This window comes from Hyla sarda, chromosome 8 (genome assembly GCF_029499605.1).
Source record: "Hyla sarda isolate aHylSar1 chromosome 8, aHylSar1.hap1, whole genome shotgun sequence".
NCBI classification, from domain to species: domain Eukaryota; kingdom Metazoa; phylum Chordata; class Amphibia; order Anura; family Hylidae; genus Hyla; species Hyla sarda.
Window position 1 is genome coordinate 176,477,413 of NC_079196.1, and position 25,899 is coordinate 176,503,311.

Genomic DNA, 25,899 nt, shown 5'->3' on the forward strand with positions numbered 1-25,899 from the left:
TGCTTCATATTTACAGTGACTTTGTGAAAAATTCCTTTAATTTAATTTCCTTTAATCCTATATTTGATGACTGGAAGAGATTTTCAGTAAAAAGAAAACCTTGGTGCATGTTTGATGCATGAAGTTAATAAATAAAGTGAAATGCATTCTCCCATTCTTTTTTTACTTACATTTTAAATAGAACTCCAATAGTAAATGAAGGCCATTTCCCAGGTTATAAAAAGCCTTGTTTCTTGTTGTCCCTCACCCAATTTGTTAAGAGAAGCAGGGTGAACCTGTCAACCTTGTTTTCTTAATGGTACCCATGGATGAGCCTCATGTTTATATCTATTTTAGGGGGGTTATCGCTATGGTACCTTGTTTCCCAAATTCTGATGGTATACACTAAGGAGGTGCACAAAGTGGAGCCTTAAGGCTAGGTTCAGACTACGGAATCTCCGGGCAGAAAATTTCCGCCCGGAGATTCCGAGTGCGGCCAGCGCTGACTGAATCAGTCGGTGCTAGGACCGCATGGACACTGCAGTCTCCAATAGACTGCAATGTGTTCGATGCGGATTTCCGTTGATTTCCGCCATTCTTCAGGCGGAAATTTCCAAGCGGATTTTCCGTTCACAAATTCCGCTTCACAAATTTCGGGAGTGTGAATTTGTGAACGGAAACCCATTCACTATACAGTACATTTTAGCAAGCGGAATTTCCAACTGCAATTTCATAGCTGAATTGCAGGCGGAAATTCTGTAGTCTGAACCTAGCCTAATGGTTTGGTAATCCACTTCCATCAGATAGGAGTAGACAAGAATGAAATTATCCCGGATAAAGGAAGGTCTTGCCCAAGTAGCAGTTATTTGAGTACCGCACATAACTGTCCTAATTATTATGAATTCTTAAGTTCTTTTTTTATCTCACAAATTTAGGTCCACTCCATGTTATCCATGTAATCTGCAGAGAATGATAAAGGCTATGTACACCTTTACAAGAAAAAACAAAAAGGCACATAAAAAGCAATATGACTACAGGATCAGACTACACAGAGTTTGGTGGTTGTCTGTTACCATGGAGACACATAAGTCTGATAAGCAGCTGTAGACACAAAACAGTAGAGAATCTTTAATGAGGACTATTTTCAAAGTTGCTCCTTTTTTAATATAAAATGCATTGGAATAATTAAAAAAATGGATGTTGTAGTGAGTTAAAACTACTATTTCCCACTTGCAAAATATTATTGCTACATATTATTTGGTGCCTCTATTCCCATGAAGTTGTTCTGACTTTCTTTAGTAGAACTAATTAGCACCTCAACAGCATTGACACCTCTGAGCTTCACAACAGATACTGTAATGTGACACTCATAAGAGGTAATAAAACCGATGTGAAATTTAGCGTTTTGTCAAGCCAAATTAAATAGGGCAGCTTATTGAGAGAGAAATAGATGTAATATGGTCACAAAGTATATCAGTATTTGGACTGTGCCCTCATCTACAAACATCAGAGCTCTGCGTTATCCAGGCAGCCAGTCACCTCTGGGGTATTTTATGTTAGAAACAGTCTTTACTTTGATGTGGAAAATCACAGGGCACTCAGTACAGGCTCTCGTGATACTGAAAATACATTTCAGAATATGGATGGCATGGAGCCAGTTATCAGTATTTACTGAGAAAACTGTCTTTTCTATTAAGAGAACAATCCATATGGTTTCTAAAGAGGATTAAATCGCAGTTCGGACATACCAGCATATCTCAAACAGAAAGTAATGATTATAATATGTGTCCACATGATAAAAAGTGAAGTCCGATGTTGTTTGGTATTCAGCCAGAGGGCTGTATTCATAATATTGGAACCGATGACAGGGCATATGGACCTCATAAAAGGGGGCCCCCCCTCTCAAAGAGCCAAAGCAGAAAGACATTAATCATCTTAACCATATTAACCTTGGTGGACCCAGCCCTTCCATGAATTACAGCTGATCACTGGGAAGCTGGAGCTGCAGGGTTCAGTTGTTTGGTGGTCAAATTATGTGAAGTCTTCTTCGTGTCATCCAATGCTGAAACCAAAAGCTCCTGCAAATGTTTCATTTATATAATTTTAATAATTATTGATAAGTGTAGAATGAAGTAAAGCCGCCAACCATAATAGCAGGCTGATTCAACCCTGTTACATAGGTACCAGAGCATTTATACAATTGCATTGCAGTATATCAAGTATGTGCAATGGAGAGGTGGAGGAGATAACCATATATTTTTTTTTCCTTCCAATGTAATTGTTTGATGGAGACTTTATTTATGTGTGCCATTTCACCGAGCAGATATGAAATATACCTTAAAACCTTTTAACTGGTCAGCCTTAACCCCTTAAGGACTCAGGGTTTTTCCGTTTTTGCACTTTTGTTTTTTCCTCCTTACCTTTTAAAAATCATAACCCTTTAAATTTTCCACCTAAAATCCATATTATGGCTTATTTTTTGCGTCACCAATTCTACTTTGCAGTGACATTAGTAATTTTACCCAAAAATGCACGGCGAAACGGCAAAAAAATCATTGTGCGACAAAATCGAAGAAAAAATGCCATTTTGTAACTTTTGGGGGCTTCCGTTTCTACGCAGTGCATATTTCGGTAAAAAATACACCTTATCATTATTCTGTAGGTTCATATGGTTAAAATGATACCCTACTTATATAGGTTTGATTTTGTCGCACTTCTGGAAAAAATCATAACTACATGCAGGAAAATGTATACGTTTAAAAATGTCATTTTCTGACCCCTATAACTTTTTTATTTTTCCACGTACAGGGCGGTATGAGGACTAATTTTTTGCGCCGTGATCTGAAGTTTTTATCGGTATGATTTTTGTTTTGGTCGGACTTTTTGATCACTTTTTATTCATTTTTTAATGGTATAAAAAGTGACCAAAAATGCGCTTTTTTTGACTTTGGAATTTTTTTGCGCATACGCCATTGACCGTACGGTTTAATTAATGATATATATTTATAGTTCGGACATTTACGCACGCGGCGATACCACATATGTTTATTTTTTATTTTTTTTACACTGTTTTATTTTTTTTATGGGAAAAGGGGGGTGATTCAAACTTTTATTAGGGAAGGGGTTAAATGATCTTTATTAACACTTTTTCTTTACATTTTTTTTGCAGTGTTATAGGTCCCATAGGGACCTATAACACTGCACACACTGATCTCCTATTCTGATCACTGGCGTGTATTAACACGCCTGTGATCAGCGTTATTGGTGCTTGACTACTCCTGCCTGGATCTCAGGCACGGAGTAGTCATTCGCCGATCGGACACCGAGGAGGCAGGTAAGGGCCCTCCCGGTGTCCTGCCAGCTGTTCAGGACGCCGTGATTTCACCGCGGCGGTCCCGAACAGCCCGACTGAGCAGCCGGGTCACTTTCGCTTTAGGGTTAACCCCTTAACGACGCAGGACGTATATTTACGTCCTGCGCCGGCTCCCGCGATATGAAGCGGGATCGCGCCGCGATCCCGCATCATATCGCGTCGGTCCCGGCGCTAATCAACGGCCGGGACCCGCGGCTAATACCACACATCGCCGATCGCGGCGATGTGCGGTATTAACCCTTTAGAAGCGGCGGTCAAAGCTGACCGCCGCTTCTAAAGTGAAAGTGAAAGTGACCCGGCTGCTCAGTCGGGCTGTTCGGGACCGCCGCGGTGAAATCGCGGCGTCCCGAACAGCTGATCGGACACCGGGAGGGCTCTTACCTGCCTCCTCGGTGTCCGATCGACGAATGACTGCTCCGTGCCTGAGATCCAGGCAGGAGCAGTCAAGCGCCGATAATGCTGATCACAGGCGTGTTAATACACGCCAGTGATCAGCATTAGAGATCAGTGTGTGCAGTGTTATAGGTCCCTATGGGACCTATAACACTGCAAAAAAAATGTAAAAAAAAAGTGTTAATAAAGGTCATTTAACCCCTTCCCTAATAAAAGTTTGAATCACCCCCCTTTTCCCATAAAAAAAATAAAACAGTGTAAAAAAAATAAAAAATAAACATATGTGGTATCGCCGCGTGCGTAAATGTCCGAACTATAAAAATATATCATTAATTAAGCCGTACGGTCAATGGCGTACGCGCAAAAAAATTCCAAAGTCCAAAAAAGCGTATTTTGGTCACTTTTTATATCATTAAAAAATGAATAAAAAGTGATCAAAAAGTCAGATCAAAACAAAAATCATACCGATAAAAACTTCAGATCACGGCGCAAAAAATGAGTCCTCATACCACCCCATACGTGGAAAAATAAAAAAGTTATAGGGGTCAGAAGATGACATTTTTAAACGTATAAATTTTCCTGCATGTAGTTATGATTTTTTCCAGAAGTGCGACAAAATCAAACCTATATAAGTAGGGTATCATTTTAACCGTATGGACCTACAGAATAATGATAAGGTGTAATTTTTACCGAAATATGCACTGCGTAGAAACGAAAGCCCCCAAAATTTACAAAATGGCGTTTTTTTTTCGATTTTGTCGCACAATGATTTTTTTTTCCGTTTCGCTGTGCATTTTTGGGTAAAATGACTAATGTCACTGCAAAGTAGAATTGGCGACGCAAAAAATAAGCCATAATATGGATTTTTAGGTGGAAAATTGAAAGGGTTATGATTTTTAAAAGGTAAGGAGGAAAAAACGAAAGTGCAAAAACGGAAAAACCCTGAGTCCTTAAGGGGTTAATACTGCACATCGCCGCGATCGGCAATGTGTGTTATTAGCCGCGGGTCCCGGCCGTTGATGAGCGCCGGGACCGACGCGATATGATGTGGGATCGCAGCGCGATCCCGCTTCATATCGCGGGAGCCGGCGCAGGACGTAAATATACGTCCTGCGTCGTTAAGGGGTTAAAGAGGTACTCCAGGGAACTAAATCCATAGCCCATTCTTTCCCTCTCACTAACCTATGTATTTGTCTAAATATCATTCATTAGCTATATACAACAGTTTTCCTCTTTCAGCTGTCACTTACATGCAGGAAGTGTGAGAAAAATTCATTTTTTGTTGTCTCCTCAGTGAGAGCAGCCCCTCCCATCAAGACAACACCACCTGATCTATGTCTGATTTCTGATTGGGCTAGAGCTCTGGCTGTACAGCCACACCTCCCTTCCCTGTGTGAGGAGCTTGTGAGAGGAACGATTCCTAGTCACAACTGAGCACATAGCTGCTGTTTTTCTTTTGAATATGCTGCCATTCAGAACACAGAAAAACTCATAGCAGGAGGCATTGTTTAAAAGAAAAGACATGTACAGTGGCCCAGATTTATCAGACTGTGTGAGAGAAAAAGTGGAGAGATTTCCCCATATGCAGCCAATCACAGCTCGGCTTTCACTTTACCTCAGCTTGTTAGCTGGTTCCTGTGGGAAAATCCCTCCACTTTTTCTCTCAGACAGTTTGATAAATCTCCCCCAGTGTGTGTGTGTGTGTGTGTCTGTGTGTGATCTGCAGTGTAAGGCTGGGTTCACACTACGTTTTGTCCCATACGGGAGCGCATACGGCAGGAGGGAGCTAAAAGCTCGCGCTCCCGTATGTAACCGTATGCGCTCCCGTATGCCATTCACTTCAATGAGCCGACCGGAGTGAAACGTTCGGTCCGGTCGGCTCATTTTTGCGCCGTATGCGCTTTTACAACCGGACCTAAAACCGTGGTCAACCACGGTTTTAGGTCCGGTTGTAAAAGCGCATACGGCGCAAAAATGAGCCAACCGGACCGAACGTAGTGTGAACCCACCCTAAGCCTGCACACAGATAGTAAAAGCAGTTGGCTGGCAGCCATTACACAGAACTCCACTGAATTCTGGGAGTTGTAGTTTGTGCTGCAGGTAAGGAAAAAAAGTATTTAGGAGACAACAATTGCCACAGGAGCTGCCAAAACCACATGAATAACTTCAGGGGACAAAGAACAGGTATTGTGGTGGCTTTGGGGCATTTTAATTTTTCTTAACTTCCCTGGAGTACCCCTTTAAGTTGAATCTTTACCTGTTTTCTCTTCTTGATTTTTTGTGACCCCCTTGTGTCTCATAGTCTCTCACTTTTTATGCTTAAAGAAGTCCAGTGATAAGAAATGTCTAAGCGTTGGGGGGTCCGACCGCTGGGACTCCCCCACGATATCCAGTACAGGGGCCCCAACACTGCACTGGCCAAGCTGCTGTGTGTGACATTTTGCACACTGTAGGTATACTGCTAAATACACGCCCTCTAAATTCATCTCTATGGGAGAAGCTGAGACAGAGTTCCTGTGTCTCCACCTCTCCCAGAGAGATAAATGAATGGAGGAAACGTGTTTCGACCAGATGACGTGCTGGGTACGAAACGCACTCTAGCGAGTACCGGAGATGGGGGGGGGGGGGGGGGGGTGCTAGCAGTTGGACCACCCACGATCAGACATTATACCTTTTTTTTTTTTTTTTTAGCACTGGACATCATCTTTAAGCCTTGATGCCTTGATAATCAACCTTCTATCCTGTACATTCCATGTTCTTCTATTTCTCTCCAAATCTTTCTTTATTCTTTGCTTTCCTACTTTCCTTCCCTCAAGTTATCATTCATTTCATCCCCCTCCTTGTATCATTTCCCTTCTTTCCTTCCTTCCTTTCCATATGGTCCCTTTTTATCTTTTTAATGTTTCAATTATCAGCCAAACCAGAATTTCGTCTAAAATAATGAGCACCCATGTGTAAACGATTTTTTTTATTTTTATTGAAAATTAGCAATGTGTAACAATATTGGTTTTCTTGCCCCCTGTCAGTGCGGAGCAGGGTGCTCCTTAACATAACTCTTTGATGTGGGTCTAAAGAGGTAATGTATCTTTTTGGGAGGGATCTCTACAAGCCAGGCAATGCCCTGGGAAAATTATATATAAATTAACTTTTCAGAAAATTTTGCTAGTAGAGATCCAAGGAGACACATTACACCCTCAGATCCACATCAAAGGCCTCTCACCCAACCAACCAGCACTCTGCACTGTACTGACAAGGGTCTAGAAACCTGAAACAGCTGTCTACAGAAGGGCCATCTTACTTTTGGTGTTGATCACAGTTTGGCTAAAAATCAACTATAGACTTACTCGTGACCTACCTTCAACAGGTGGCACTAGAGAGCAATCTCTTCTCCTTTAACACTAGAGCAACTTTTTATACCAGGAAAGCATTATCTGGTCTATAAGGGTGAGTTCATACTGCATTTTTGTCTCCATTTCACTGTTTCCATTACAGTATGGTTAATTTTGCTGCATAAAAAAAATTTAGTCAATTACCCTACTGTGTAAGGCGACAAAAAAAAAAAACTAAAAATGTACAAAAAATGCAAAAACTGATTCTTGTGTATGGCATTTAGCAGCATTATTTTCTAGCATCGGTTAACATTTATGTTTTTATTCTTTTTAAGTGTGTAAAATATATATGTTAAATGGAAACAAAAATAAAAAGTTTGAACCCACCCTAAGACCCCCTCAGACCAATGTATCATTTAGGAATTTAATCTCCATTGTTACTTTTCACAGCCTGACAACACCCCTCTATCTATGGTCGGGTATTCCAGCTCAACCCCATACATTTAGAAAAATATCTGACATCAGGGCCCAATCAGCATCCACTGACCTGATATACATTAGGCTTCATATTGGCATGCATTCTATCAGCTTCTAGGTTCAATTTTTCCTACCTGGAAATGAATAAAATAATGCAGTGATACAGGCATAGCTCTTATAACATATAAATCTACAGGGTGTATAGGTAGAGATACTATGGCGGTCAAGATCTAAAGTTATGTTTTTAAGGAAATGGAAAATAAAATAGTGTAGGAACAACAGGTTAAGATTATTATAGCAGATTGATACTCTGTAGCTCGCACACAATAGATGTGTTAGTTGGATTTTTCGGCAACTTTGGGCAATAGTCGACTGTGCCACCTAAAATAGCAGCCATATGGTATAAAATAAGGAGATGTGTCTGTAATTTGCTATTATTCCCTACAAGCCCTTTAAGCTGTCTTCTGTAAAGTAAGAGTGTACTTCTCTAAAAATCGATAGAACTGTTACATGATTTATGTATCTTGTTATTAATATGACTTTAATTATCCATCTATTGATTTACAATGACTCTTGTGGCTTGGCTTAGAGTCATTTCACCTGAGTTGTGTTTTTTTTTTTTTTAATGGGCAAAATTGTTGGTGGCTGGTATATGTATTTTTAGATGATGCCTCAATGAAAGAGATATTTTGGTCTTGAAGGGATTGTCTCAAACTATTCTTTCTAAAAATCTTGCCCAGGCTGCCATCATGTCTATTAGTCATGTGACCATGTCTTACATACAGGCCCGTCGCTACAGGACAGGCAAACCAAGCAATTGCTTGGGGCCCCGAGCAGAGCCGGTGCTTGCTCGTCCTGTAGCGACGGGGCAATTCCCCCCATCACTATTAAGGACATCCCTGTGTCCCAAAAGATGTTTTCGGGACACAGGGATGCCCCCGTTAAATCTCTGCGGCCCCACCGGGAGATAGCGCATGCCGGGACGTCACTGACGTCCTGTACGTGTGCCCATAGCAACGGAGGCGCAGAAGACCGAAGCATTGAGGAGGAGAAAGACATGCGCTGGCCAGCTTGGTAAGTGACCAGCAGGACGTCATCTTCGGTGTTCTGACCACCGCTTCTCTGGTCCCGGGAACTAATGCTATGGCCGGACCGGAGGAGCGGTGGTCGGAGCACTGAAGTGGGGCAGTACAAAGGCATACATCCTCCAGAAACACTGTATATGGCTGGAGGCTGTATGTCTGTGGGTAACACTGCCATCCTAATGTGGGGGAACACTGCCAGCCTAATGTGGGGGGAACACTGCCTACCTAATGTGGGGGAACACTGCCTACTTAATGTGAGGGAAACACTGCCTACCTAATGTGGGGGGGGAGGGGACACTGCCAGCCTAATGTGGGGGGGAACACTGCCTGCCTAATATGGGGGAACACTGCCTGCCTAATGTGGGGGAACACTGCCTGCCTAATGTGGGGGGAACACTGCCAGCCTAATGTGGGGGAACACTGCCTGCCTAATGTGGGGGAATATTGACTACCTAATGTGGGGGGAACTATGCTGCACCTAATGTGGGGGAACACTGCCTGCCTAATGTGGGGGAACACTGCCTGCCTAATGTGTGGGGAACTATGCTGCACCTAATGTGTGGGGAGCACTGACTACCTAATGTGGGGGCCTTGTATCGATGTTCACTCACGTCGCGCTCCCAGAATTCAAGGGCCGGCGTTACTACGCGTTACTACTAGAGCGTGACGTGCATGAACATCAAGGGGGGCCTCCATGTCCATTTTGCTTGGGGCCCCCAAATTCTTTCAAACGGCCCTGCTCACATGTATTATTGCTTGTCACATTTTCTTCATGACTGTGCAGCTTATTCAAAGGAAACTCCACATTGCAAAACTTTCAAAGCTATATTGAACTATGTATATATTTTTATCTTTTTGCTCAGAATTACAGCTTTAGGGTACGTTCACACTGTGGAACCACAGTGAATGTAACCATAGTGTGAATGGGTCTTCCACGAGACCCGTTCACACTGCGGAATTTCTGTGGAAATTGTTCTGCCCAAAGAAAGAACATGTTCATTCTTTGCGCGGAAGTCCGCGAGCACTGCATAGCTGTCAATGGTAATGATGCAGTGCCGCGCAGTCCTACCACTGCTGCCGGCTGCCAGGCTGAATCTCCGCTCACTGAATTCCGCGAGCAGAGATTCAGCTTGATATCCGCAGTGTGAATGTACCCTTAAATGCTCACATAGTCCTTGAAGAAGATGACCTTGTGGTTCTTAATGTTGCCAGCTCCTCAAATTACGGTAGCTTTAAGTTGTATGGGAACCACAATGGGGAAGATTTATTAAAACCTGTGCAGAGGAAAAGTGGTGCAGTTGTACATAACAACCAATCAGATTGTTTCTTTTATTTTAAAAAAGGTCTGAAAAATTAAATAAACAATCTGATTCATTGCTATGGGCAACTGGTCAACTTTTCCTCTGCACGGGTTTTGATGAATCCCCAAATATAAATTTGTTTGTTTTCCTAAACAGGAAGTAATATGTGGCAGACCAATAAAATGAATATGTGTTTGTCATATACATTGTCTAGTGGCTGTGGACTTTAGTTGTGAGCGGGGACCACCTCTTTTGGTGTCACATAGTTAGTGTTCTCAACTACAATATTGATACATTTAAGATATTACTGCTGGCAAAATTTTATTAGTGGCACATACCTTACTCTCTATAATACCTAAATAATGTAACAGAAATACTGCACAATATGGACAAATGCACTTTTAGAGCCAATGTAATTTGGGTATCTTAAACTTTAACATACTACCGGGTGGTTACAGGTCGATTAATGACAGATTGGTAGAATTCCATACAAGATATTGTGTTTTCCTAAATGTGTTTGAGACACTAGGAGGTTAGTGACAACGACAGCTGAGAATGTTCTGCCAGACTCCTACTGAAATGGTAATGATCCTGGATTGCTCTGCTCTCTTGAATTTAACTCATGCTCCAGTCTTCTTAACATATCATAGTATGTAGAACTTGACTAACACGCTACTAAGTTGGTCTCTTTCCAACAGTGCTCTGGTTTATCCTCTTGACTAGACATTTTTAGTTTTCACTTTTTTCATGTATTTTTGAATAATTTTCATTTAAAATGGTTAACATTATGGAGACTGTAGCTAAAGATCGTACTAGATTTTTTCTGATGGTAGCTAGCTAGTCTGAATGATGTGTTCATTTTAGTGCCCTTTGTTTTATAGCTTCACTGTTAGATCAGTCTGCACAAGTAGCCCATGGCTGGCCAGCTTATTTTTATAATTCCTTGATCTTTTAATATGGTATTTTAAAGACTCAAACATTCCCCAGAATACCAAGACATGCATATATTTTTCCACATATGGGTGCCAGCCACTTAAGGAGTTGTTAAATATGATCAAAAAGAGCTTGTTTTTGAAAACCGAAACCACATTTGTGCATGACTTTGCTACTGCAGCTCAGTCCCTTACAAGTAAATGATACTGAGCTAAAGGAGAAGCAAAAAAGTGGTTTAGGAAGTGCTGCTCAATACTGAGATAATTACGACCACTGGCAAAGCACAGGACGACATATAGTTTATTATGTACAGTTTGGACAACGCATTTTGGCACTCTCCAGTGCCTTCCTCAGGTCCACCAGGTATACCCCCGGCAGCACAACATCCTGACAGGATCTCTACACCAGCACCTCGGTGTGTTTTGTTCTACATTTGAGGTATACCTGGTGGACCTGAAGAAAGCACGAGAGATCGCCGACATGCGTTGTCCAAACTGTACTTAATAAACTTTATGCCATCCTGTGCTTTGCCCGTGGTCGTAATTATCTTTGTATTGAGCAGCACCTCTTAGACCGCTTTTTTGCTTCTCCTTTACCCCTGTACTACCCATCTGCTCCTCCAGGGAGTGGGGTCAGGTCGGAGTGTAGCAGCTCTACTATCCATTGCCTATGTCATAGTTGTGTCTATTATTCACACAACATAACAAAGTCAGTATATCACTGTGGTGTGGTGGAGGGTTAGGCACCAACCGATATACTACACAAGGGAGTGCCCCCTGTTTTTCATTCTCTCCAACTATGATACTGAGCTGCAGTACCAGAGAGCCTATGAACCAGAATGGCACTATTTCAGGAAAAGACTACTATTGTTAGGAACAGAAAAAGAAAGGACAGATCCAGCTTATTTCAATTAACCTATTTTTTCTTAATCTTCAGCAGATAAAATCACAAACAGTTAAAAAAAAAAAACTTCCACAGTCTGACACGTTTTAAGAGTAAACTCTTATTCATAGCATGAAAGACAGATTTTGTTGTTGTTGACCTTTGCCAAGTGCTTTGGGGTATTTATACTATAATATTACGTCTTCTGCTATGAGTGTGACTAAACCTTGTCCACATGCTGTGCCTAGTGGCTGCACAATGTTGCCCATAATCCTGGCAATATTATGCCACCATTGCCCATCAGGTGTAGGCAAGGTTTTAGCCACATGCAGCAGCCCCAATGTGTGAGCCCACCATTAAAAGGGTACTGCAGTAAATAACAATGTATCCTTTATCCAATGGATAGGGAATAGGTATCAGATCGTAGGGGTCCTGCCCGGCACAGAGTGTGGGTTAACACATGTCTTCCATTTATCTCTATGGGAGAGCCGGATAGGAACTTTAGTGTAGGGGAAGCATTGCTCCTATATACTACTGATCATCCAGGATCTCACAACTTTGATGACCTGTCCTTAGGAACCTAAGGCGAGCTGTGGCTGCCAGGTGTGTCTGTACCCTATTAGAAGCCATTTAATATTATAATACAATTTATCAGCATTTGTTATAATATCCCTTCATGGTAACCACTACATGCACTGACATCTTTTTATTTTTTTAAGTCAGCAGGAATTAGCAATTGGAGATCTTTAATTATGATCTGTGTTACCAAAGCAAAGCACTGAATTACTGAAAGGATGCTTAGCTACCATTTACACAGTGCTTTGCATAAATGGATTTCCATTGTTGACCTTGTCTAAAGTATCATGTTTAGAAGGCTCTTGCATTGTCTGCCTCTTTCACATCATTTACTGAACTGTTTAGTTTGTTGTCAGTTGATAGAATTCAACCATGACATGTTCATTATTTCAATGTGTACATCATCTCAGCAAGATACCATAGCTGGCTTCAGGATATATGAGGAGGTTGTGTCTCTGGTACTGGACGTCCTGTTTATTTTGTTCTACAAGAATTGACCTCAATAAAGCCATTTTAACTTTTTAACTAAAAAACAATCTCAAGTCTAAACACATAAACTTGTCCTGATTTGTTTTTCTGTCTCTTTTGCAGTGGAAAAAGAACTGGAAGATCTGAAGGACACAGGATCTACAACGAATAGTGCCAAAGTCTTCTTTCACATTGTGCCACCAACTCCTCAAGACACAACAATAGTAATATAAATTGATTAAAAGTAAAAAAAAAGAAATTGTTTACTATCATTCACAGTAAATTAGTCTGATATCTGATTATTTGGCATTATTGGTAGTCTAAAGAAGAACTGAGCAATAATATGGAATATAACAAGACACAGAAAACTGCATTAAAGGGGTACTCTGGTGAAAACCTTTTTTCTTTTAAATCAACTGGTGGCAGAAAGTTAAACATATTTGTAAATTACTTCTATTAAAAAATCCTAATCCTTCCAGTACTTATTAGCAGCTGAATGCTACAGAGGAAATTCCTTTCTTTTTGGAACACTGATGACATCACGAGCACAGTGCTCTCTGCTGACATCTCTGTCCATTTTAGCAACCATGCATAGCAGATGTATGCTAAGGGAAGCATGGTGTCTCAGTGGTTAGCACTGCTGCTTTGCAGTGCTGGGGACTTGGGTTCAAATCCCACTAAGGACAACAACAATACATAAAGCATTATTATTATTATAATGACGTCAGCTGAGAGAACAGTGGTCGTGATGTCATCAGAGAGCATTCCAAAAAGAAAAGAATTTCCTCTGAAGTATTCAGCAGCTAATAAGTACAGGAAGGATTAAGATTTTTTAATAGAAGTAATTTACAAATATGTTTATCTTTCTGCCACCAGTTGATTTAAAAGAAAAAAGGTTTTCACGAAGTACCCCTTTAAAAGGAATCCTTGATAGATTAAATACATTGGAGCATATTTTAGAGCCTTCTCTAAAACCCAGAAACTTCAGTTAAAGGGTACCTCTCATCAAAAAAACTTTTGATATATTATAGATTAATGTATGCATAATAACTTTACAATTGCATGTTATTAAAAAATATGCGTCTTTCTATTTAATTTTCCACTTTGAAGAAATGACCACTAGGGATCTCCCTACCAGTCCTGGCAGCAAGTATTTCAGACTCATGCTGGAGTCCTAAACACTACGAGCTGCCAGTCTGCTTTGTTCACAAAGGAGAACACTCAGAGCTGCCAGCCTGCTTTGTTCACAGCCTGTTTGGCTGTGAACAAAGCAGGTTGGCAGCTCTGACTGTTTAGGACTCCATCATGAGTCAGAAATGCTTGCTGACAGGACTGATCAGGAAAAATACAATAGAAAGAAGCATATTTTTCATTAACATGCTATTGGAAAGGTATTCAACATTCATTTAATTTAAAATATATCAAAAGTTTATTTGTTGAGAGGTACCCTAATCTTAATCTCATAGTCTTCCAAAAGTATATAGGGGTTGAATAGAATTTCAGGGGAACCCCATTCATGGTTTGTCTGTACGATACGGCTAAGCCCCATTCAAGCACTTTGTTCTGTGGATCAGTGGGGCTTGACCTTCACGGACTATACAGGAAAGGTCAATAATGCTGGGGCTGGAGGATTTTAACCATAATAATAGTTTTCTGGGTAAAACTTCACAAGAAATTATGGTTTTCGTCAATCAATGGCAGACTGTCCTCGTTTGAGTGAAGTCTAGCTAAAATTTTCACCAGTCTACAAACAAATTTTCCATGAAAGTACGTTCCCAGAAATATTATTTGTCCTTTGCCAGTTGTCCTTGATTATGCCTGGCCAGTTGGGCAAAATATTTTTATATTTATTTTTGTCATTCAGGAAAAAAATTTGGTTCACAACAGGATCTTTTGTGAAAGAATGTTCTCAGAATGTTCCCAGAACATTCCTATTAAGACTGATTGTCCAGCACTTTTTTTTTATTGCCCATGTATGGCCAGTTTCAACAATTGTAATAGCCAGCGTTGGCTTAAAGGAAAACTGTCACCAAGTTCACCCACACTAAACCCAATACACTGGGTTATAGTGTGGGTGAACAGGAATCCAATGAGGTGGTCACTTACTTTTCTCCCTCCAATTGCCCCGATAAAGTTCTGTTGTTTGTCCCCAGCAATGCGCTTCAAGGCGGGGCCCCCACCGGCTGTCTGCCTCTGACGCGTCCTAAGCTCGCCCCTCACTTAGTATGGTCATTGCCTTCAACTCCATGTCCTAGTAACGTGGAGTCTCATGGCCCGTGCGCGCAGCTCTCTGTCTGCAGAGTGCATGCTCCTAAAGCTTTCACCCTCTCGCTGAAGCCTCGCTACTCCTGACTTCCGGGTGTAGCGAGGGACTGGGCCATGTGCAGTAACAATGACCAGAGCTCTCTCCATACGGCGTACTGAGAGAGCTCTGGCCATTGTTACTGCGCATGCGCAGTATTCCTGTTCACCCTCACTATAACCCAGTGTATTGGGTTTTGTGTGGGTGAACTTGGTGACAGTTTTCCTTTAATTTTATATGGCTCTGTCTGTAAAGTAAACGTTGACCAGACAAATTGGTTGATTAATGGTTGTTCAATTATCAACCTTATTCTATCTTATGTGAATGGCCACCATTAGTTTATGTTTCCCTGTTCTGACAGGTTTGTCACCTTGGATTCTTTCACTGATTAACCAAAAAAGTGTATGTGTTTGTAAAAAATCTGTTGTTTTTACCACGAAGAACAACAATTTTGTTACTCGCTGTAAAAAAAAATTGAAAAACATTTTTTTCCCATAGAACTCTTCATTGTGCCTTTCCTCTTTTATTCCTACTGAAATTGTAGAAATAAATTAACAATGGGTCATGACCAAATACACGTCCAATCACTGCTGAAATGTAGGGACACGACCCACCAAGTGTCCATTCAGTGTAGGTTTGTAGGGGAACACCTCATCAAGTGACCAATCAGTGCTGATATGTAGAGACACACACCATCAAGTGTCCAGTCACAGCAGATATGTAGAGACCCACCTCATCACCTGACCAATCACTGTTGATACAGTATGTAGGGACACACCACATGATGTGTCCATTCACTGATAATAAAACAGTCTGGTAAATGGATAGATTCTCTTTAACTGTAGGTTTTGGCTACAGGAGAATTTAATTTAAAGGAGAACTCTGGTAGAATTATTATTTTTTTCAAATCAACTGGTGCCAGGAACTTAAACAGATTTGTAAATTACTTCTATTAAAAAACTATAATCCTTCCAGTACTTAGACGCTGCTGTATGCTCCAGAAGACGTAGTATAGTTCTTTTCTGTCTGACTACAGTGCTCTCTACTGACACCTCTGTCCATGTCAGGAACTGTCCAGAGCAGGAGAGGTTTGCTATGGGAATTTGTTCCTGTTCTGGACAGTTCCTGACATGGACAGAGGTGTCAGCAGAGAGCACTGTGGACAGACAGAAAAGAACAATTTAACTTCCTCTTGTAAAGGAGGGAGAGAGGGGGAGCGAAAGAGCTAGTTGAAAAGTAGAGAGATCCGTTGATAGAAGCGGATTGGTGGATGGGAAAAGGGGGGAGGGGGGATGTCAGCCTGGCAAAAAGGTAAAAAGGGTGAAGATGGGGACCCAGGGTAAGCAAGGTGATAGGTTTCTAGTTTGGAATATAAGGGGCATCAAGGAAAGAAGGAAGAGAGTGGCCATAATGGATAGGATTAAGAACTACTTACCAGCAATTTTATGCTTAATTGAAACCCATTTAACTAAAGAAACGGTTCATTTAGTAAAAAAAAAATTGGGCGAGCTAGGAATTCCACTCCTTTTGGGTCAAATTATTCCTCAGGGGTTACTGTATTAATACATAGGAAAGTTAATATGCTTGTGATGAAAACCCAGTGTAATGATAAAGGGAGATATGTTTTTTTATATGCAGAATGGAATAAGTTAAAGGTAATACTGGCGTTTGTATTTATTCCCCCACCCTTTAAACAGGATGTATTGGTAAAACTAACGGAGTTCTCAAGTGGGAAAGATTATAGGGATTTGTACATTATGGGGAACTTTAATTTAGTTATGGACTATAAAAGGCATAGGAGGGGTGGAGTAATAAGAGAAGATAGAACTGTTTTGTCAGATCTTTGTGAAGAGTTAGGTTTGAGGGATGTTTGGAGGAATTTGTACCCTAAAAAAGATATATTTTCGTGTTACAATATGACCCATAAGACTGCTTCTCGAATCGACATGGTATTGGTTAATGACAGTGGGTTGAGGACTATTCAGAAAATGAGTTTGAAAAAATGAACTGAAATGTTTATCAGATCACTCTTTGATGGTATGTAACCTATGGGCTGAACGCCAGGGCCATGCTCAAATTAGAACTATGAATATTAATTCCCACTGGTTAGAGGTAGATGAGGTAACAAAAGGTATTGAAGATGAAATTAGTTGGTTTTGGGGGTGTAATAGAGGTTCGGCTGATTTAATTATGGTCTGGGATGCCTTAAAGGCATACTTGAGAGGTACCCTGGTGAAAAATATTGCTCATTTTAAGAAACAGCTGAGAAGTCGGGAAGAGAAATTGGTTAAACAGATTAAATACTTGGAGGAAGAGTATGCAAAGAATGTAGAAAAAACTGGTTGGGAAAGATTGGAACAGGCCCAAAAAGAATATAAAGATTTTATACTAGAAAAGGCCCAACACAGAATATTCTTTTGGGGACAGAAGAAATTCACTGAAGGAGGGAAATCTAACAAATGGCTGGCCGGTATTATGAAAAATCAAAGGGAAAATAGGGTAATTAATCATTTAGAAAACAAGGAAGGGAAGATAGTGACAGAAGTGGGAGAAATTAGCCAAGTAGCGGTGGGATTTTACCAAAAGCTATATGAATCAGAGACAAAAAAAACTAAGAGTGAAATAGAAGAATTCCTGTCAAATATTACATTGCCCCAATTAAAAGAAGAGGATAGAAGAATGGTAAATAAAAAGATTAGTTTGAGGGATGTCCAGGAAGCTTTGAGATCCTGTTCAGGGAATTCGGCACCAGGATCTGACGGATTTACCTTTGAGTTATATCGTAAGTTTCAGAAAGTCTTGCTGCCCTGCTTGCTGGAGACACTTAATGAATCCTTGGAAAGGGGTTGTATGCCCCCTTCGATGTCTGGAGCAGTTATAATATTAGTCCCCAAGAAAAGGGTACCGCCCAATTTCACTATTAAATACGGATTATAAAATATTTGCAAAAATTTGGTCAATTAGACTTAAAAAAGTTTTGGCCGAGGTTATAGGAGAGGAGAAAAAAGGATTTCTGCCAGGGAGGAATATGTTTGACAATATTCATAGGGTGTATCTTAACATTCAGACACGGGGGGGGGGGGGATTCCTGTTTGCGGTGGTAAATAAGTTTAATTTGGGTACATTATTTTTACAAGCGATGAGGACGATTTATTCTGCACCAATGGCTAAAATTAATATAAATGGGAATTTGTCTAACACTATAACATTAGAAAGAGGATCAAGACAGGGTTGCCCCTTATCACCATTATTATTTGCAGTATTTATAGAGCCATTAGCAGCAATGATTAGGGGCACGAGGTGTTTTCAAGGGTTTGGGATCCAAGATGAGAGGAAGAGAATGTTGCTATATGCCGATGATGTTGTCTTGTTTATTAGAAACCCAGAGATTAAAGTTCCTGAAGTTATTCAATTGGTAGAAAGTTACGGATCGTTTTCAGGTATGAAAATTAACTGGCAGAAATCCGGCTTACTACCTCTCAACGAGGAAATAGAGGTTCCGATTGATGCAGTTAAAATCCTAAAAACTAGTGATAGTTTAGAATATCTCGGTGTTAAGATCTCGAATCAAACTTCTGAGTTTGAAAGACTTAATCTAGAACCTTAAAGTAAGAAAGTGAGAGAGAAAATTAAAGTTTGGAGTAAGAGGAGACTTAGTATGACAGATAGAATAGGGCTGTTGAGGATGGTAATACTTCCAATGATTACACACTATCTGAGAGCTTCACCCGTGTGGATAAAAAGTAGTTTTCAAAAAAAAATTAGACAGGAAAGTAAATGAACTAACTTGGAACCGGAAAAGGGTGAGGATCAAGAGTCAGAACCTGAACTTACCGTTAGAGAAAGGGGATTTGAGTATTCCCAACTTTTTTTTATATTTTATAGCGGCCCAGTTAACTTAAATGATACAAGAACAACAGATCCTGGTGAAAGTTTTTAACAAGGAAGGAGTGGAAGGCAGATCAATATGGGAATGGATAGAAAGAGGGAGATTAAAAAAGGAAATAAAAGTAGGGAATACAGTAGGAAACCTTCTGACCCAGGTTTGGGAGAAGATGAAACGAAGAATGGGCATAGAGGGTAGCATCTGGTGTACTCCTATATGGGATAATGAGTGCTTCCCATAAATAAGGAAATTAGTTGAATACTTAAATTGGGAGGAAAAAGGAATGGTCACGGTGGATCACTTGTGTATTGATGGTGAGTTGCGCGAGTGGAAATGGTTATCTGATAGATTTGATCTAAGTAGTAGGAATTATTTTGGTGATTTACAAATGAAAGATGCGCTGAAGAGAGAAAAGAAAAATTTTAAAGTAGAGAAGTATCACATAACAGAATTTTTAGGAATGCACAGGGTGGACCGAGCAAGTTAATGAGCTCAATATATAAATTGTTAGTGGAGAAAGGGTGGGAAGTAGTGAGGCAGAGATTAGGAAAAGGTTTGAATATAGGTGGGATTGTAGAAGAGGAGTGGGGAATTGCACTTAGAAATATAAAAATATCTACAACTAATGTAAACAATAGGGTGTCTTTTCTTATGTTACCATACAGAGCACAGTATTCACCAAGTTTTCTTTATAGAGTTAAAGGGGTATTCCAGGAATTTTTTTTTTATATATATCAACTGGCTCCAGAAAGTTAAACAGATTTGTAAATGACTTCTATTAAAAAATCTTAATCCTTTCAGTACTTATGAGCTTCTGAAGTTAAGGTTGTTCTTTTCTGTCTAAGTAATCTCTGATGACATGTGTCTCGGGAACCGCCCAGTTTAGAAGCATATTCCCATAGCAAACCTCTTCTAAACTGGGCGGTTCCCGAGACACATGTCATCAGAGATTACTTAGACAGAAAAGAACAACCTAAAGTTCAGAAGCTCATAAGTACTGAAAGGATTAAGATTTTTGTATAGAAGTAATTTACAAATCTGTTTAACTTTCTAGAGCCAGTTGATATATATAAAAAAAAAAAATTCCTGGTTAACCCCTTTAAAGCTAGGGAAGACTCACTATGTCCCAAATGTAAGAAATTAGGAGCAAACTGGCTACATATGGTTTGGAACTGCTCAAGAGTACAGAAGTTTTGGAGTGAGGTTTTTTGTACTATAGAGGAGAGATTACAACTAGTGATGGAATTCGAACCTAAAGTGGCCATTTTAGGATTAGGATTAAATATAGAAAGTTTGGAAAATAAAGAGTTGATTTTGGGGGTACTGGGAGTTGCAAAGGTCTTGACTTTGAGGAAATGAATGGCCCCAATAGCACCCGGGAAGGCAGAATGGTTAGATTTAATAAGTTAAAAATATATATGAGTTAATGTACTATAAGAATCTCCCCAAATATTGTAGAATAGAAAATAAATGGTTACAATGGGATGAAAGATCTTAAGGTTTTATCGCCAGGCTGACGGAGGGTGGGAGGGGATTGTTAGAGGGAGGTATAGGGGAAGGGGTTTAAAGGTTGTGTATTTTCTTTTCTTGTCCTTTGTATATGTAAGATATGTATGTTTTTCTTTTCTTTCTCTGTAATGTTGTTTATACTAATAATAAAGAATTAAAAAAAGAAAAAAAATTCCTCTGTAGTATACAACAGCTGATAAGTACTGGAAGGATTCAGATTTTTTATTAGAAGTAATTTACAAATCTGTTTAATTTTTCTGGAGCCAGTTGATATGAAGAAAAAAAAATGTTTTCCACTGGAGTACCCCTTTAAGGTTCTGATTCTGGGCTCTGCATGAACTTTTCTTTGGTAATGGTGGATCTGTCGATTTTATTTGCTTTTTATATCAATCTGTAATTCTTGGTTGTAGCATTGGGCCATTTAATATTGCTCATTTCTCATAAAAACCTGGTATAATAGGGTAAAGGACCAGAAGAGTTACTGAAGCATACCACTGAAACAAATCGTTTTCACAGTGTACCCTCCATAGTCCCAAGTGTTCCCCATGCCAGACAGAAAATGCATTAATGATACTGTAATTAACTGCTTTATGTGAACTGCAGCAGCCAAATGTATTCAATGGTTGGTTCATCTGAGAAAGGCTCTGATTTATAATTATACATGACAGACATTGCAACATATTTTCAGCCATTCTAATAATACAAAGAGAACCACAAACAGATTCATGGTAAAGTCTTTATTTTTGTTAACAGCATATTGAAAATAAAACATTTCCCATACTATACAACCTTTTCATGTTTCCTTTGCCATGTAGAGGATCAACTTGTTACAGAAATATCTATGATTGTCTGCAAGTTCAATCATACTTAAAGGGGTTGTCCATAATTAGAAGAAAGCGAGCCTTTACTGTATGTGTCTGGCAGCTCAGCCCCATTGCTTTGAATAGAACTGAACTGCAATGCTAGAGACATCTTATGGATAAGAGTGGCGCTGTTTCTGGGCAAAACAAAATCACACACGTTTTTCTAATTCAGGACAACCTCTTTTAAAGGAATATCATCAGTATCATCATCAGTGATTAACAATCATCAGCAAAAGAATACAATAGAAAACACCCAAGTATGCAGGTAATAAATATATCTCTATATGAAACGACCCCTTTTATCATTTTTATGGATGCAAAAATAAAACGAGATCAGTCTGTCTACTTAGAACACAAGGGCATGCCACAAATTGGCAACAAACTAGTACTATCTGTTAGAATAACATCTGGTCACACTACCATTCATATTAACTGTTATTATATTCTTAGGAGCATTGTAACATGACTGCCAACAACATACAGGACTCATACAAGCCATCATTTGGGGATCAAATATTTTTTTTCATTCATTAAAGAGTTGTCCAGTATTAGAAAAATGCTGCTTCTTTTTTGAAAAAATAGCACCACTCCTGACTACAGGTTGTGTCTGGTATTGCAGTTTAGCTCTATTGAAGTGAATGGGACTGAGCTGCAGCACTACACACAACCGGAGGACAGGAGTGGCGCTGTTTTAACAAAAAAAAAAAAAAGAAAAAAAAAAGAATTAGTGTTTTTTAATACTGGACAACCCCTTTAAAAGGGGTTTCCACCTTGTAGAACACCACAGGCATGATGTTTGCTGGCCATACATGTAAGATTGTAATAATCTGAAAACTATTTTGACAGATCCTCCATACACATTGAGGTGTAAAGATGGGAATAAGACATTGCCAGACTCCTCTGGCGACTTGTCTTCCAAAACAGGTGAAATCAGGGGAGAGTTGGTAGGCCCCCATACACATTACATGGACAGTCTATCCTGCTAAAATCTAGTGAGTATGGCCAACTTTATCCAACATAATTAGGTATGGAACCTCAATGTCATTATGGTACTTTACAGCATAGAAAGTATGACAAGACATTATCTCTAAGATTTCTAAGAGCAGGATAGCTAACAGAGTGGGGTGTCCTTCCTCAAAATAGGGCATATATGACGTTATCTATTTCAGGTGACCCTTCAAAGTGAACTCTTACAATATACAGTGGAACCAGACAATTTGCCTAGAAATGATGTTGTCCAGGATTAGAAAGAAAAGTCTACTTTTCTTCCAGAAACATGACTACATTTGTCCATGGGCTGTGCCTGGTATTGTCTCTCAGGCTCAGTCACTTGAAGGTTGGTGTCACATGGCTAATTTTGCATTTTAGGTTTAACTCCACTCTTGTATTGCACTGTATATTTGCAGCAAGTCCTAGATGTCGGAACTGATCCTAACAATGGGCATGAGCTCTGATACCATGGACAAGTATAGCAAATTTTCAGTTTAAAAAAAAAAAAAGGGGAGATCTTTTTTTCTAATTTTGCCCAACCCATTTAACAGGGAAGAAATGGCTCATTCAGTTATTTCATTTTATTTACTGAAATTATAGGTTTGTTTTTTTAGAATCAATGGCTACTTTCACTGTATGAAGATAAATGATCTAAAATGTCTTATTGATTGAATAGTTATGACAGCTTGAAGACTAATGGCTAAGGATAGTCGGTTATAACCCGTAAAACCTTCTGATGTCTACATGCAGGTGGGTTGGATTGTTCATTGTCTGCCATCTAACTAGCTGTCATATTTGTATAGATATTTCTGCGTCCACCAATACCATGGTGCAATAAAGACAACCAAAGCTAGTAATATGATTATATTCAGTGCTCTCTAGCATTCAGACAAGGAAGAGACTGAATCCATTGGCCTGTTAATGCTCCATTTGGACTGTTCTTAAAGTGTACCGATTGTGCAGCACCATTCACGCGTTTTAAAGTTGGTGCCGAAATGCCTGTTCTCCCTGCCGCTTGTAGCTGTGTAATAGGAGAATAAGCTTCCTGCTCCATCTCTACAGCACCGTCTCCAGCGCTAAACCCAGTGTAAAGTGATTCTACTGTGCTGGGTATCGCGTTAGAGATGGTACTGAAGAGACGGAGCAGGAAGCTTTGTCTCCTAATGCATAGTTATATACAGCGGGGAGAACAACCACACCGAGTATTGTTGGTGCTGTAAGCTGCTCCTGCCATCCAGCTGAAATAGATGGCGGGTTGGTTCAATAGGAGAACTGTCAATGGCTCTTGTCCAAATCTAGGCAGGTGCAGTGACAATTACAATAGTGCTTTCTGCTAATAATCATACAAAACATTGCCAAATGAAATACAAATACTTTCAACCCTCACATAGAACTATTATTTAATGGGATATTAACAACCAAAAATTTAAATGTATTATGTACAAAGAAGAAGTTTCTCTAGTAAACAGTGTTGATAGACAGAATTTTCTACAGAAGGATATTGCCAATGCTATATGGATAGATTCCTAATCATGCAACTGAATTCACAAGCAAGCAGTCAAGATTTGTAGGACTTTACGTTAATTATATAGTCTACTGCTTTTTTACTTATGACCACAGAACGTAGAACAATATTCCACAGTTAAGCCATAGACTATAATTACATTCCAGGAAAATATGACTGATTATGGGTGATCAAACAACAAGGCATTGCCAGGGTCACTAAGGCTTCTATCTCTTCCCCTAAATGTACATATGTAAATTAGGCTTAGCAAACACAACTATCTTTACACAGTGTACATCTTATGCATAGGTATATGGTAATTATTTTTCACAGAATGAAATAATTCAATTCATATAATCCTTTTTCCACACTAAGCTTTATACTTGGGGTTTTTGCAATGATCAAAACTCATCACCTACACACAGAATAGGTAATTTATGTCTAACCAGTGGGGGTCTGACCACTGGGACTTCCACCGATTACAAAAAAGGGGGGGGTCCTGTGTCCCCCGTTTTTATAGAGTTGGGGTTGAGCACACCATTCAAACTCTATTGTATTGCCAGAGATATCCAAGCTCTACTATCAGCTATCTTTGGTAGTTATATATAGCTTGAATGGTGTGGCACTCTACCACTACACCATTTAACCAGGAAAGGAGGTACAGTGGCCCTTCTTTCAATGAATTGCCATTTCAATGCAAATAAGCATACATTTTTCCCTTTAAGGTCAAATCCATGAGACTGCTTTATTAAAAAATTAAGACTGTGAGAATTTTTTTTCACTTTTGGTGTAAAGAAGTAGTATATCAGTGGTTTTTGTAATCCTATTGTGCCCGGGCCGCAAAAAACAAACAAAAAAACTTTAACTCACCTTCCTTCACTTCCCCCGTTGCGCATCTATAGCTCTTTGGTCTTCCAGTCCCAGTCTTCTTCCTGCTTCCATTTGCACCGATCGTCACACTGCGTTCAGCAATCGCCGGCTGCAGCAATGTTCCACCTCAGCTGTTGACAGGCTGAGCGCAGTGTCATGTAACAGGCCTGGTAAGCAGGGAGAAAGTGGGGCCCAGGCTCCTTACTGTGCTCATCCGATCACCGGCCGAGGCAGGACATCAATACGCTCATCACAGTGTGACGATCTGGTCATGCGGAAGTAGGAAGAAGACAGGGACCAAAGGATAGAAGAGCTATAGCGGCACAACAGAGGAGCGACGGAAGGTAAGTTAAAGTTTTTTAGCTTTTTTTGCAGCCTGGGCACAATAGGATCATAAAAACCACCGCTACTCCTTTAAAGAGAACCCATAGCCAACCCAAATAAAATAAGGTGTTACTATCATTAGTAGGGGTGTGTATTAGGCAATCACATCCCTCAATACATTCACACTCTCTGACTGTATAATCCCACCCATCATCATCACCAGTCACTCCTGTTATTAAAAATAATAATATAGAAATTCCCTAAATTGTCAGACAAACTATTAACCCTCATATTTCGGGAACAGAAGGGTGCATCAAGAAATTGGTCTGCGCAGCCTAAACTATTTAATGATAGCAGCAACTCATTTTGAGGGGGTTGGCTACAGGTCCTCTTTAATAGTGTCTGAATTAGTATTATATTGACTATATGAATATTTGGTTCCAAGTATGGGCCCTATCAAAAGTATCAAAGAGGAACACAGGCCTTATTGCCCATAGCAACCAGTCAGAGTTCAAAATTGAAAGATGGTATGGGCAACAAGGCCACTCTTCCTGTTAGATGATAATGATAATTTATTAGTGAGGTCTATTGTGTATACATGTTGGTATACTATACAGTTTCTTTTACCATGGTTTAGTTTTGTCTACCAAAATATAAGATATGTTGAAGCTGGGGAAAATAAGGGTGGGGCTTATGTAATGTGTTCTTGTTCTGCTAAATAAAGGTCTCGCAAGTTCAAACCTTTTATTATAATTTATTCCAAATACCGCAATTTCTGGTGGCATCGTGATAGATACTACACTAACCCAAATATCTCTGTTCTTCTTTTTGGAACTTTTGGATATGACATATGGA

General features: G+C 39.8%; 2 protein-coding genes across 5 annotated transcripts in view; one reads left to right on the forward strand and one right to left on the reverse strand.

Moving 5' to 3' along the window:
• The window catches only part of IQCK (IQ motif containing K), a 128,499-nt gene extending 115,420 nt beyond the window's left edge, over positions 1-13,079 (forward strand). For both annotated transcript variants that reach the window (XR_008847158.1, XM_056535681.1), the window contains one exon: positions 12,920-13,079. Coding sequence is in view for 1 of the 2 variants with exons in the window: in XM_056535681.1 (XP_056391656.1) it covers positions 12,920-13,029 (110 nt within the window). In the remaining variant the exon portion in view is untranslated. The remainder of the gene's footprint in view (positions 1-12,919) is intronic.
• The window catches only part of GPRC5B (G protein-coupled receptor class C group 5 member B), a 99,739-nt gene that overhangs the window by 3,424 nt on the left and 70,416 nt on the right, over positions 1-25,899 (reverse strand). Inside the window, exon 4 of one of the 3 annotated variants that reach the window (XM_056535679.1) lies at positions 7,622-7,685. The exons of the other annotated variants lie outside the window; for them this stretch is intronic. Within the exon in view, the coding sequence (XP_056391654.1) occupies positions 7,659-7,685 (27 nt within the window). The 3' untranslated portion in view covers positions 7,622-7,658. The remainder of the gene's footprint in view (positions 1-7,621; positions 7,686-25,899) is intronic. 3 annotated transcript variants of the gene reach the window in all.